At 39.3% G+C, this 14093-nt stretch overlaps 1 protein-coding gene across 1 annotated transcript in view; it reads right to left on the bottom strand.

The window, feature by feature from the left end:
• Positions 1 to 3603: 3603 nt before the first annotated feature.
• acox3 (acyl-CoA oxidase 3, pristanoyl) overlaps positions 3604 to 14093 on the bottom strand; it is a 32740-nt gene continuing 22250 nt past the window's right edge. The window contains exons 16-19 of the mRNA XM_050067356.1: positions 12455 to 12629; positions 12305 to 12372; positions 12011 to 12097; positions 3604 to 6220 (exon numbers count right to left, since the gene is read on the bottom strand). Coding sequence (XP_049923313.1) covers positions 6101 to 6220; positions 12011 to 12097; positions 12305 to 12372; positions 12455 to 12629 — 450 coding nt within the window. The 3' untranslated portion in view covers positions 3604 to 6100. The remainder of the gene's footprint in view (positions 6221 to 12010; positions 12098 to 12304; positions 12373 to 12454; positions 12630 to 14093) is intronic.

The raw sequence follows: 14093 nt of genomic DNA, 5'->3' as shown, positions 1-14093 counted from the left end.
TGAAATGCACTGCATATAGAGGGGATTTGAGTAAGAGAAAATGAAAAAGCAAAAGCTATGTACATAATAATCTACATAGACTGGATTATCATCATTATTATCATTATTATCATTATTATCATTATTTACTGTTTGTTAGCCAGGTTGCCTATTTGTTTTGTTTTTCTCAAGACATCATGTTGCCTTAAGAAAAGGTCTTTGAGACTGAAATATCACAATTTTTTCAATAAATCAATGCAAAAGGTAAAGAGGCCTGTGCAGGAATCACTTTTTTTTAATTGAGTTACACTTGTCTATGGACACTGAATGGCCTTGGTATCACCAGGTGTGACTGAACCCAAATGCAGCACTCTGAGGCAGGCAGACAGTTGGTAATGACTTTAATGTAGCTTGCAGCAGACACAGGGAAATGCAGAGGAATAATCCAGCAGGTAAAAATCCACACAGCGCACACACCAAGACCAGTGTGGCAAAACAGCAAGAGTCTCTGCTAAACAGGGAGTCACAGGTTGTACGGAAGAAACTCACACTGTTGCGACAAGGCAGGAAATCTCCAAGCAGCCACAGGAACAGGCAGACAGAAACCAGGAGGGCAAAAGCAGAACTCATGGTCGGGGACAGAAGGCTGAGGCAATTACCGGGATTCAGGCAAGGTTGGTAACAGGAAATCAGTCGGAGAAGTAGTGCTGGAGAGTCTTGCATGCAGAGAGGTGAAGAACAATCTGGCAGGAGGGCAGGAGTCTTTATACTGAGCCAATCAGTGATTGAAAGCAGGTGAGTGGAGATGGGCTGATGAGGTGGCAGGCTGAGTTGAGCAGGTGAGCAAAGTTGCCTTGATGAGATGGGTGTGGCTGGCAGTCAGAGTGGAGCAGAGGTGGGTAAATGGAAAAGTACTGCATGAGTTGAGCAGAGGAGCAGAACTGTGACACTTGCGTCACGTTTACACATAGAGATTACACATTTAGAGAAACGAATATTTCCCCCCCTCCGTTTTCAATAATAACATTGTGCACACAACATTGTTTTCAAAAATGTTGTCATTTACATGAACCCGGATAAATACGCCGTCGAGCGCTGTCATAACTATGCCAAACCTATGGGAGGCAGTGTAGGGAGAAGGATGAAGCCATGCAAGCCAATCAGAATCGACAACAACAAATAATCAATCAATCAATCAATCAATTTTATTTATAAAGCCCAATATCACAAATCACAATTTGTCTCACAGGGCTTTACAGCATACGACATCCCTCTGTCCTTATGACTAAGACGTGCGACTTCCTGTTCCTTTCAAAACAGTAAACATGGCGAGAGGTTCATTTGTGTGGACTGACAGTGAAGTGGAGCTACTCCTAAATGTCGCTTTAGATTACAACCTTAACAGCATCCATGATCAGTAGCCAAACAAAGTGTAAACACATGACGTCAAGCATTTGCTGGCGCATGCTGTGACGTTTCAGAACCTAAAACCCCGTTTCACCCAGTTTACACGGCAACACATAAACAGCGTTTTCAGAAATCTCCATTTTGGCTGGAGTTTTTACAAATGATCGTTTTCCATGAAAAAAAAGTCCGTTTGCGTGTAAACAAGAGCCCAAACCGCATGAAAATATGTGCGTTTTTCCTACGTGTAAACGGGGTGTTGGTCCTGCACAAGTGACTAGCAAAAACATGAATGGATTGCTGAGTTTTTTAACTGTGCATATCTTGAACCCAGCTAACCACACTGACTCAGTGCAGGGTGTTAATATAGACATGCCATTGTGTTGCTAGTTGGTGATAAATCTCAGTTTTGTTTTGTTTCATTGACCCAAGTTTGAAAGAAATCTGTGGAATGCTTTTTATGACCATGACTGTCAAGTAGATTTTGGACAGCTGTGCAAACCATCCAAAGTGCAGGCAACTAAAATGTATCTGATATGTTAAAAGGCACTCCCACTCCAGGCTAGACTGACTTTCTGTGGAGTGTTGGTGGAGATCTTCCCCTGTAGAGCTCTACCTGCTGCTATGCTGCAATCAGAGCCACAAAAACCCTAGTCTCCACCATATCTCAAATTGACAAAAATGTATTGTGATCCCTCAGCATATACATCTTAGGGAAGAATGCTTTTTGGGGGCTCAAGAAAATCAACAACTACAAGTAGAAAGACAGTCATAACTGAAAGTGTGTGTGGGGGTGAGAATAAGGGCTGTGGTTAGACATTTTCAGACAGGACACTAAAAAATAAATAATTCATAATGATATGAATCACATTGTTGGCTGGAACTCTTACAGCAAATCATTTATTGCTTCACAATGCAAAGTGAGTTAACATCTATTCATCATTCTGGTGTTGCGTGTTTGTTGGAGAGCTGGCAGAAAGACAGAGCTGGATTTAGTGTTGAATAAACCTTGTTGGTGAAAACGTTTACTTTTTAAAAATCTTTATGATTTAACAACAAAAAATCTGGGCTCAGATCTGAGGTCCAGTGATGTGTCTTACAGTCACTGAAATATGTCTGTCACTATTAATCATCCTGAATGATTGCCTCGGAGTTCGTTCACATCTGGCAGAATGCCTTCTACTTTCCCCCCTTCCTTCATCATCCTTCCCCTCGTGTCTTCATCTGTCTTCCCTCTTCACTTATTCCAAGCAACATCTTAATTTTGCTGACTGTCACATGCGAACCTGTAATTTAGGTTTTTGGTTTTTGGGCAGACGGCTGATACTATAAATGGTAAAGGTTCTCTAAATCTGGTCTTTACAAGTAAGTCGAGCACAGTGAGTTTTGTGTCCCACAAAAAGACACTTCTGAGAGGTGGAGGAGAAGAAATCAACCACAGTATGTTTACAAGCCCATTTTCATGTATTTATACAGTAGTATTTGTCACCTCAGTCAGTTACTTAGAGGGAGGGCAGCTAAACTGCTACAGGAGCTGGTCGAGGCCGACAGCTGTCCACCTAGAGCCTGGATCTGTTTAGGGGTTCTGCCTCTTGATAAAGGAAGCTTTTCCTTGCCACCGTCGCAAGTGTTTGCTCATTGGGGAATCATTGGGTCTCCATAAATTACACAGTATAGTGGTGGACCCACTCTATATGAAAAATGTATTGAAAGAACTTTGGTTATGATTTAGCACTACATAAGTAAAATTGACTTGACTTCACTTCAGCTTGTAGATGAACAAAACACTGGTGTAACTATTGCTGTAAATAAACTCAACATCTAATTTGTTTTTAACAAGACTGTACATGCTGACAGCAGTACTCAGCTTGCAAGCTTGCTAGACTGGGTTGTGAGTTGAAATTATTACAACGTATCCTCATATAACGGTTCATATGATATCCTACGAAAATCCACGTTTCGTCAAATATTATACGAATTAGCCCCCCATGATGACATTACATTACAACAACACTTGCAGTGATTGGGAAACAGCTGTTGCCTATGTAAATTGTAAGCCCATAGGACTGACTGGTCTGAAAACACCAGCATGGTCCTTTAAAAAAATATATATATATATATTTTTTTTAATTTTTTAAATGGAGTTTTTCAGGATTCACTAGAATAAAAAATATGGAACCGATCTTACATTTGTTGTAAGAGAGACTATCACAAAATGTGTTGTATTAGTCAACAGATTTAATTAGCATTGTGTTTATATTAAAACACTGTACTACAGGAACTGTGATCATTCTTTACAGAGTCATATGGAACTGTACATCCTCAACAGATTAAATTATTAACAGTCATCAATCATCAACTCTGAAATACAAGAAATATAAAAATCACACTTCAATGTGTACTCAGTTATGAGGTTTCTAATTTGTTGAGGCAATCACAGTACACAGTCTTCAGTAAGGGTCAGTATGTTTTTGACATGTTCAGAAATAACAGACAGAAATACCCACAGGACGCCTGTGGCTGGACATTATTATTTTTTGCTGCATGTGCCAGGTTAGTAACTCAAAATACATCAGGTTGAATAGAGTGCCATCTTGGAGCACACAATTCAGTTTTCTGAATACAAGTATGCCACTAACTTTAGCTTACAAGCTAAGGCCAGACAGTGTTTTGTTAGCAGTGGTGTTGAAGAATAAGATGGACATCACTTAAGCCCAGTTTAGACCAAAGAAACACACCAGGAATCATTTTGGAATGTTGCAGAGAAAAGTTGCAGCGGTGTGAACCTGCTGTCTGAGCTCAACTCAAGCTGGCTGATGGTGTCACCTGCAACTGTTGTTTGTTTAGTGGCTCATTCAAGAGAAATTGAAAAATCTTCTTTTGTGTTATGTCACAGTCGCTACCCAGCTGTTAGACTCGATGTAAGCCAATGACAGACAGTGCCAGAGCACTACCTCTTTTTGTTAATACAGTTTAAAATGGAATATTGGAGTGGCAGAGAAATTCTCTTGTTTTCTGAAGATAGAGAAACTACAAAATTTTGAGGAACTGACACATAATTCACAACATAGATAACTACCGTATAACTTCAATTAATAGCCCGTGCTATTATTTGCTGAAATCAACAGGCTTGTATTTGGGACAGACATCTATATGGAACAGGACTTCAATTCCTTTCACAAAAAACTGTTGTTCAACAAAGATCAGGAAATACCATTAAATTGTTTATTTAAACCAGTATGAATATTACTTGTAAAAAATTAGGCTTCGGATAATATCTTACTTAAAGATCATTAAAATGATCTAGCTGCGATGGTGCATCAGAGAAAGAGAGAGTTACAGCACTTGAGGATTACGGCACCCAGCATACAGACACAACACCACTTTATCCTGTTAAAAATTAATCCAAGCTGTGAATATTGTTTTATGAAAACCCCTTTTGATACTTTTGATCTGAGGACTCTTACAGACTAAAGGAATATGAATAACTTAGAGGGTAATGGACACGTGAGGTAGCCAACAACCTCGTTTTATACATGCAAAGAACTTCTATTTAAAAACTGACCTGCTTGGCAACCAGACCAGGCGTCTAATGGAGACAGGCCTTTATTTGTCAAAATGCGTAGCCACACAGGGCTAGTAAAAGGGACTGGGCGTTTAATTGGGACTAGGCTTTTAATAGAAGATTCATGGAATGCTGTTGCAGGAAAAACCTGCAATTTAATTTGAGTTGGACAGCTTTGGAAGATCCAGCGCAGAATCCTATCTGATGTGGTGGTCATAATATTTTAAAGTATCAGAGTTTGGACAATGTGCTAGTGAGCAGGTCCAAAGTTTCTAGGTGTGTTCCTAAGCGTGTCCATCAGCATCAGTGGACTGTATTGAGGTCTTTCCATTGTCAGAACCAATCAGCTATCGGTTTGATGACAATTTAACAGCTGGGGGCAATGGTTAATATTTCAAGGGTTCCAGTTTAGCCAGTAGATATCCAGGCCAAGACTTCCTCTTACATGCACCGGTCATTGTTTACAGTCTGATTAGCAACTTGAGATGCAAAAATACAACCAGAATGCTATCTGCATATAAATGCAGATACATTTTTATAAAATGCTAAATAGTCATCAGACGATAGTTGATGGATTCTGGGATGCATTCTGGCCAATGCGTTCCGCCTCTTTTGCTCTCACACGGGCTGTTTACCAAAGCACTATTGGTCAATACTACTTCAATCTGGAAATCCTATGTCTAGAAAGCAGCAGTGGCTACAGCTGACAGGGACAGTTAGCAAGCTAACATCAGGACGTCATCTGTTAAAAGCCTCCCGTTGGCGGATACGACATGAAACTACTCCAGTTTGCTCAATCATGTTATAACTAAGACATCCGCTGGAATTTTTTTTTTTCACATTGACGAGACGGCGTTTTGGGTGGAGTGGTCTCTATGGACGTGGAGCTTGCTGTTTCTGTAGGTTCACATTTCCTGGGGACACCTGACTGTCTTGGCCACGCCCCCTCCATTGTGATTGGCTTAAGCACAGCATCATTCAAACTCAAAAATTTTGGACTCTTACAATAATTATCAAGCTGTGCCTTAACTGACACGTGCAGTGTTGTACTGTAGTGGGTTTTGGAAAAAAGTAGTGTACATATGAACATTCCATTTAAAATTGCACTTAGAATTACACATAGAATTACAAGCTTGTAGTTGAGAGTGGGTTTTAGAGTTTCGGATGGAGGGATCCGACCACAGGCTTGTCTGAGCAGAACTCTTTCCACCAGGATGGCCGCTCCAGCACCTGGCTGCCCTGCATCACTGTCGACCACAGGTTCTTGTAAAGCTAGGTGAAAGAAAAACAAGGAGAAGAGGTTTTAATTTGCTCACTGTTGAGAAAAACGTAATGATCTATTTCCAAACTTCTGTTCCATGTAACCTATTCCACTTCCTATCTAAACATAGATGCTTCACACACATCTCCCCCCCGCAGCACAGAAGATCTATACAATCAGCACAGTTTCAAGGTGGACACCCAAGATTAGTGTCACCAGTGCAGTATCTGACCAAATGTCTCTTCCTCTGTTTCTGACGTATAACGTTGAGCAATGGCCAGAAAAATGTTTGATGAAGAACGTTATGATGTCACAGTGAAGCTAACCATTGACCTTTTGGATATAAAATGTCATCACTTCATCATTTTATCCTGTTAGACAATTGTGTGAAGTTTTTTCATAATTAGTATGTGAATTCTTGAGTTATGGCCAAAACATGTTTTGTAAGGTTTCAGTGACCTTGACCTTTGACCACTAAATTCTGATCAATTCATTCTTAAGTCCAAGTAGATGTTTTTGCCAAATTTGAGGAGACTCCCTCAAGGCCTTCTTGAGATATTGTGTTCACAGGAACAAGATAGATGCAAGGTCACAGTGACCTTGACCTTTGACCGCCAACATTTAGTCAGCTCATTGCAGAGTCCAAGTGAACATCTGTGCTGAATGTGAAGAAATTCCCTCAAGGTGTTCTAGAGATATCATGTTCACAAGAATGAGACAGCCAAGGTCACAGTGACCTTGACCTTTCACCACCGAAATCTAATCAGTTTTGTGCCAAATGTGAAGAAATTCCCAAAGAGTAATTTTGTTGCTGAGAATGAGATGGATGCAAGGTCAGGTGACTTTAACCTCTGACCACCTAAATCTAGTGAGTGGACATTTAAGCCAATTTAAAGATATGCCCTCCTGGCTTTCTTGGGATATCGCATTGGCAAGAATGGGATACACAGACATACAGACGTACGGACGTACAATCTGAAAACATAATGCCTCTGACCACAGCTATCGCTGGTGTGGAGGCAAAAAAAAAAAAATTCATTCTGCTTGAGCACGGGAACCATTTCCTCATACAGCTTTCAAACAGGACTGATGAATGATGTATGTGTTGAACACATACACATTGAAGACAAGGGGATTGAATCTGTGAATACTTGGTTGTGGTGTGGGCGGACATCTTCATACCATGTTTTGATATGATACAGTTCCCTCCCTGTATAATCTGAGTTGTCATCTTCACTTCCTGTCTAACCAGACATCAAACCTGTAATCAAAGTGCCTTTTAGATCGACACCAACCACAAGAGGAGGCAAAGCTGTCATCTTGAGGATACTATAAACATGCTACTGGCCTTCCAAATGTCATGTCTTCCTGATATAAGATGAGGAACCCAAACAGATCTACGAATTATGGCTCTCAACCTCACTATGAATTTGGGTGTGACCGCAGCTAAACATGAAGTTTGTTTATGTGCGTTAATGAAGATTCTGGAGAGTGATTCACAGCAGGATGGCCTGCTGACTAACTTGACAGACTGATGCTGTTTATCTTTTTGGATTGTTTTGATATTTCTGCTTCATATATGCTTCATTATACTGTTATTATGTTGTTGTTGTTGTTGTCGTTTTAAGTTTACAGGAAAGAGGGTGAGGAGGACATGACACATGACCATGGTCAAGAGCTAGACTGAACCATGTGTAATTCCCTCCTGTGCTGTGTGGAAGTGACTATTTGCACGTTTACTACCTCAGATATAATCAAGATTAATCATAAATCATCATGACTTGTATCCAAGGCAATCTGAATTGGTTTCTGGTGATGTGATACACAGCTTTGTTTTGGAATATGCAACACTACATCACAATATCAACTAAAATGATCAGTGCCTGGTTGCACACACACTACCTAAAGTTTTTGCCTCTCCTGGTAGTTACTGTCATAATACAGCACATGTACCCTTCGGTTACCATGGTTACCCTTCACTCACATCATCATCATTATTTAACATTAAGTTGACAGCAGTGCTGTCAGTGTTAGCAAGCCTCTCTAAAGTGGACACCAAAGATAATACAAAAAGAAAAAGAAAGCCAAACCAGACAGATGAGAATGTACCTGACGTTTGCTAGTGAGTTTTCTTGGCAATTTTTTGTTTCTGACTCTGCATGTGGGATTCCACCACCTTGATTCCCATCGTACCAAGTTTAAAAAATGTTCCAGCCATGCCGTGAAATCTTAACTAGCAAATTTTAATCAAATTTGGAGTTCCTAATGTCATCCAGGGTAAAGTGATAGCTAGCTAAAAGACAGTTGAAAACAAACTAGAATTACCACCCCGCGGTTGTGTGCACCAGTCAGATTTCTCTTACAGTTTACATCCATGTCTGTGAAAACATGGATGCTTCATACACATCTTGTCTCTTGTAGAACAGAAGATCTATACAATCGGCACAGTGTGATGATGGATACCCAAAATTAGTGTCACCAATTCAGTTTCTGGCCAAATGTCTCCCCCTCTGTTCCTGAGTTACGACATTGAGATTTGATGAGAAGGGTCTCATGCAGAGCATTATGATGTCACAGCCAAGTTGACCTTAGACTTTTCAGATGTAAAATGCCATCACCTAATTATTTTATCCTATTGGGCATTTCTGTGACATTTTGTCATAGCTAGCTTATTAATCATTCTTGAGTTATGGCCAAAGACATGTTTTGTGAGGTCAATCTGACCTTGACCTTTGACCACAAACTTTTAATCAGTTTATTCTTCAGTCCAAGTAAACGTTAGTGTGTTCTTGAGATATCATGTTCACAACAATGAGACAGATGTCATAGTCATAGTGACCTTGACCTTTGGCCACCAAAATCTAATCAGTTCATCATTAAGTTCAAGTGGATATTTGTGCCAGATTTTAAGAAATTCCCTCAAGGTATTCTTGAGATATCACATTCATAAGAATGAGACAGACAAGGTCACGGTGACCTTGACCTTTGAGTCTTGGCCACCAAAATCTTATCAGTTCATCGTTGAGTCCAAGTGGACATTTGTGCCAAATTTTAAGAAATTCCCTCGTGGTATTTTCGAGCTATTACATTCACAAGAATGAGACAGACAAGGTCACAGTGACCTTGTCCTTTAACCTATGACAACCAAAGACTAATCACTTCATCATTGAGTCCAAGTGGACATTTGTGCCAAATCTAAAGAAATTCCCTTCAGGCATTCTTGAGATATCATGTTAACAAGGATCGGAAGTAGGTACATACGGAGGGATGTATGTACGGATGGAGGGATGGACAGACAACCTGAACACATAATGCTTCTGGCCATGGCTATTGCTGGTGCTGAGGTATAAAACGATGTCAACAGTTATTTTGAGATTTTATATTGTACCATCAGAAAAAAAAAAAGATTTAACCAACTCCTATGTCTGAGCATTTTTAAGACTTTAAAAATTCTGATTTAAGATTTATTTTTAGATTTATGAATTCAATGCCCTTCAAGACTTTTTAAGGATCTGCGGGAACCCTGCTGATGATACAGAATCCCCGCTCTCATGGAAAAGTTAATAAGTTGTTAATGTATAAAAAACTCTCCAGAATGTGAAACAAACTTGAACCTTCTATTGCCTGGGAATGTATTTTCTACACAGTTCTGCCCATTAGTCTAAGGCCTTCCTCTAATCCTCCTAACCGACCTATCCATAATTAAGACCCCCTGAGAGTCCTTGTACAATTTTAAATGTTTTTCAAGTAAGAAGGATGAAGGAGAATGTAATACAGTAGAGACAGAATGGAAGTCTGTGGTTAAATCATTATTAATCTATAAACTTTCTCAAACTTGCCTGATATTACAGATTAAGTATCTAAGACCAAATCTGCCACATAAATAAATCTGACAAAGCCTGATGCTGACACAGAGGAACAGAATCCTCTGTGGGTCTGCATGACGTCTTCATTTCTTAGGCTAAACAAACATTAGTTGAGCCTTCTTATGAAAAAAAGGAAGTTCTCAGACAGTGCAGAGAGGGTCACTGTCAACAATTGTCAAACACAATTTATGACCAAACACAACGCTGGATGTGTTTTCCTGGAAGAGGGAGAGACAGCAGCCAAAGCTCTCCGGTCTTCTTCTCGTAATGAGACTTAACCTGACTGACTAAACGTCCCACAGTGGGCCTATAGGGGAATGGGGAGTGACTGAGAGGGAAAAACAACTGTATGGCTTGTTACTGACTCACTGTGATGACTGTTGGTTTGTGTACAGAGTACACAGTTATACTTGCACAATTTATGAAAAAAAAAAAATACAATTATAATATTTATTTAACAAAAAGCATCCCCAAGTAAAATTCTGTTTGTTTTTAGTTTGTTTGTGTATAGATGTGTGTGCACTGGGTTCAGTAGAACTGAGGGTATGTACAGTATGGAGTCCAGAGTGTGCCACTAAGATAATGATAAATGTAATGATCAATGGTCAATTTTAAACAACTATTGCTTTTTTGATTAAACAAATTTTATCACATTTAATTTGTTTATACATAGAGAGGCACACATATGGCATTATAGAGCCTGTAACGATAAGTACATGTTTGTTTACCCTGTTGGAGATTACTTTTTTAATACAACATTTAAAAAGCCTCACCATCCCTAGAGTTCAAAAGAGGCAGTAATTTATTGTGAAATAGTTTTTTCATATGCAGTTACCAATTTATTTATTTTTTGCGGAGATTCAATTATCGGAAACAATAATATTTATTTAAGTTTTATTTAGTGGGGATGTGTCCACACTAGGTTCAGTGGAACCGAGGGTGTGAACTAAAATAATTATTGATTTGATGATAAATGATCAATTTTGAACAACTTTTTTTACAATATTTAATGTATTTTTTCCAATAAGTACACAAGTATGGTAAAGATAAACACCTGTTTACTGTGACGATTAGCAATACCTATACTATTCATGCAAAAATGTGAAGAAGAATATAAATCCATATCTTTGGATTGACAAGTTCAATTTTCTAATACAACATTTAAAGAGCCTTTACCATCACTAGAAGAAAAGATAGTGATTTATTGTAAACTTGCCTTTAGCGGGGTTTTTTTTTTCACAAGTACAATTTTTAAAAATTAATTATCAGCTGAGTTTCATATCATCCAATAATATATACGTCACCAATCAATTGTGCCACCTAATTTCTAAATTATCCATCGATTTCTGATTATTTTTCTTTACTTTGTCTTTACATGTTCAATCAATAATTGAATATCAATACAGTCTGACATTTTAAAAAGGCTGTCTATTTTTACTCTGTAACTCCATTTACCACTGTAACGTTCCTGCACTTTAAAAGCCTGTCATTTTGATCTCCAATTATTAATTAATTTAAAACACATTTCATCATTACAGTATAGTTGAGACTCCATAGATAAGTTGGGTTTAAATACAATTAGCACTGATATTGTGTTGAATAGTTTAACAGTTTCCTTTGAGTATTTAATTGGTTTGCTAAGACGGTGAATTAAAATTAAGTCCTAATGGTTACAAATCAGGTATATTTGACATTAAAACATGACCTCCATGAGGCTGACGTCAGGTTTAGACCAAACAATGTGTATTCTCAACAGATACATTTTTAAGAATAATTAAGGCAGTATGCAGTATATGATAGTGCCTCTGAACTAATAAATAATTTAAAAAAGTATCCCCACACCTGTCAAAAGCTCTCTAACTGTGTTGGTACGACATGACAATTATTGTATCATTTATTCTTGTGACTAGGCTTTGTGTGTTTGTATGTCTTTACCTGTCCATCAGCTTTGCCAATAGGTGAGTTAAGAATGAAGTCAGAAGGTGCAAGAACATCCACCAATGCTACTGCATCATCTTTCAGCTGGAGAAGACACACACAGAGCAGATTAGACTGAGCTTTAAATCAATACCGGAGCAGCATCTATTGTAGCCATGATGTCATCATTCAGCTTTATAAAGACAGGCGGGAAGTATAGAAGGACAAGAAAGGAACCTAATAACAATAAACTCTGTAAAATAGAATAAAACTGTGTAACTAAGAAATGCAAAGGATGGGATGTTTGTGTACCTGAGAGCAGAGAGTGAGAATGGCCGTCTGCATCAACTCTGCGGGCTTACTTCCACTCAAGTAATTACCTGCACAGGAACGAAAATATGTATTAAGACCATGGAAAGTATTATCTGTTGATGCATGCAGTATGTGGAATACAGTACACACCCTGGTAAAGTGTGGCTGTGTGGCTGCTGAGGCTCCACAGCCCGTACAGGGCACACAGCTTGCTGAGTACAGGTCTGAGACCAGCTGGTGTGTGCTCATCAGTAATCAGCTCATGAAACCTCTGGAGGCAGCAGTGGTCCAAGTAGGCGATGGCCAGGGAGCGGCAGTAGTAAACCTAAACACACGGCCACAAACACACAAAGGGTGAACATTTGTAGCACACTTTTGATTTTTTGCTATAAACTCAGGTGAACAAAGGAAGGCAGTACAACATTAAGTCACTATTATCGCAGTTCAATGTACACAACCATGTGTACATAGGTAAGTGGTACTTTCTCTACATCAACTCAGAGTCTAAATCAGGTATCGTATTTTGGTCTAAAGGGCAGTACGGTGGTGTCGTGGTTAGCACTGTCGCCTTCCTGGTTTCCTGGTTCAATCCCAGGAGGGAGCCCTTCTGTGCGGAGTTTGCATGTTCTCCCCATGTCAGCGTGGGTTTTCTCCGGGTACTCTGGCTTCCTCCCACAGTCCAAAGACATGCAGGTTGGGGATAGGTTAATTGGTGATTCTAAATTGTCCGTGTGAATGTGAGTGTGAATGATTGTTGATGTGTTAGCACTGCGATAGTCCGGCAACCTGTCCAGGGTGTACCCTGCCTCTCGCCCAGTGTCAGCTGGGATAGGCTCCAGCCCACTTGTGACCCTCAAGAGGATAATACTGGATTGTAATTAGCTTGTGGATTGTAATTTTTCCTCCATTTGGTTAAAAACTCTGCAACAACTGCACTGTGAATGACATGACATGAAAGTGTTTTTTAAAGTTGCATAGCAATGGAGAGATAACTTATTAAGTACAGATTTATCACACACAACTAATCAAACATCTTTGTAAAAACTGCTCATGTACACACACCCATAAACCAACATAATGAATGCCTAACCCTCTGGGGACTGTTAAATTTTTACAACGAACATTATTGCACGTCACATTATTGCTCACAAAAACAAGTGAATTAAATCACTGAAACCAGTGACACACACATTTCCCAGAACCACAACACACACCCGTCTGACACTGTGACCTCCAGCCTGCATCTGTGACATAATAACACAAACCAGATGACAGCAGCAGAGACTCCGCAAAGACAGTCAAAAACTTACCTCCATTTAGCTGAACACCATTTATTGCTGTTTTTAATAAGTAAGCATGGAGACAAAACATGAAGCTAAATCTTCTGTGAACATCAGTTCTGATAAGACATCACGAATACTGCTTTAATTTACATCCTAAATGGAGATTATTGGCTTCTACTCCACAAAAGGAGGAAAGAATGCCATAATATGCTCAGTGAAATTCTTATGAATCCTCTACACAACCATAACACAGCTTGATGGCAATACTGATACAGGGGGGATGAGACAATTTCCAATTAAGCTTAAGGCTGCCTCTGATTTGGCCACATAACCCTTGAATGATCAGTCTCAGTTTAGGGCCATAACGGTACATGTATTTGTGTCGAACCGTTCGGTACGCGACTTTCGGTTCGGCACGACCCTGTACCGAATTATTGGGCGCAGGATATTATTTTATTTTATTTTGTTTTATTTTAATTCCATTTTTGCGAGCCGAACCATTTAAA

Source organism: Epinephelus moara, chromosome 17, assembly GCF_006386435.1.
Source record: "Epinephelus moara isolate mb chromosome 17, YSFRI_EMoa_1.0, whole genome shotgun sequence".
In the NCBI taxonomy this organism is placed as follows: Eukaryota; Metazoa; Chordata; class Actinopteri; order Perciformes; family Serranidae; genus Epinephelus; species Epinephelus moara.
The sequence above is the reverse complement of the archived record's forward strand: the minus strand, read 5'-3'. Positions and strand labels throughout refer to the sequence as shown.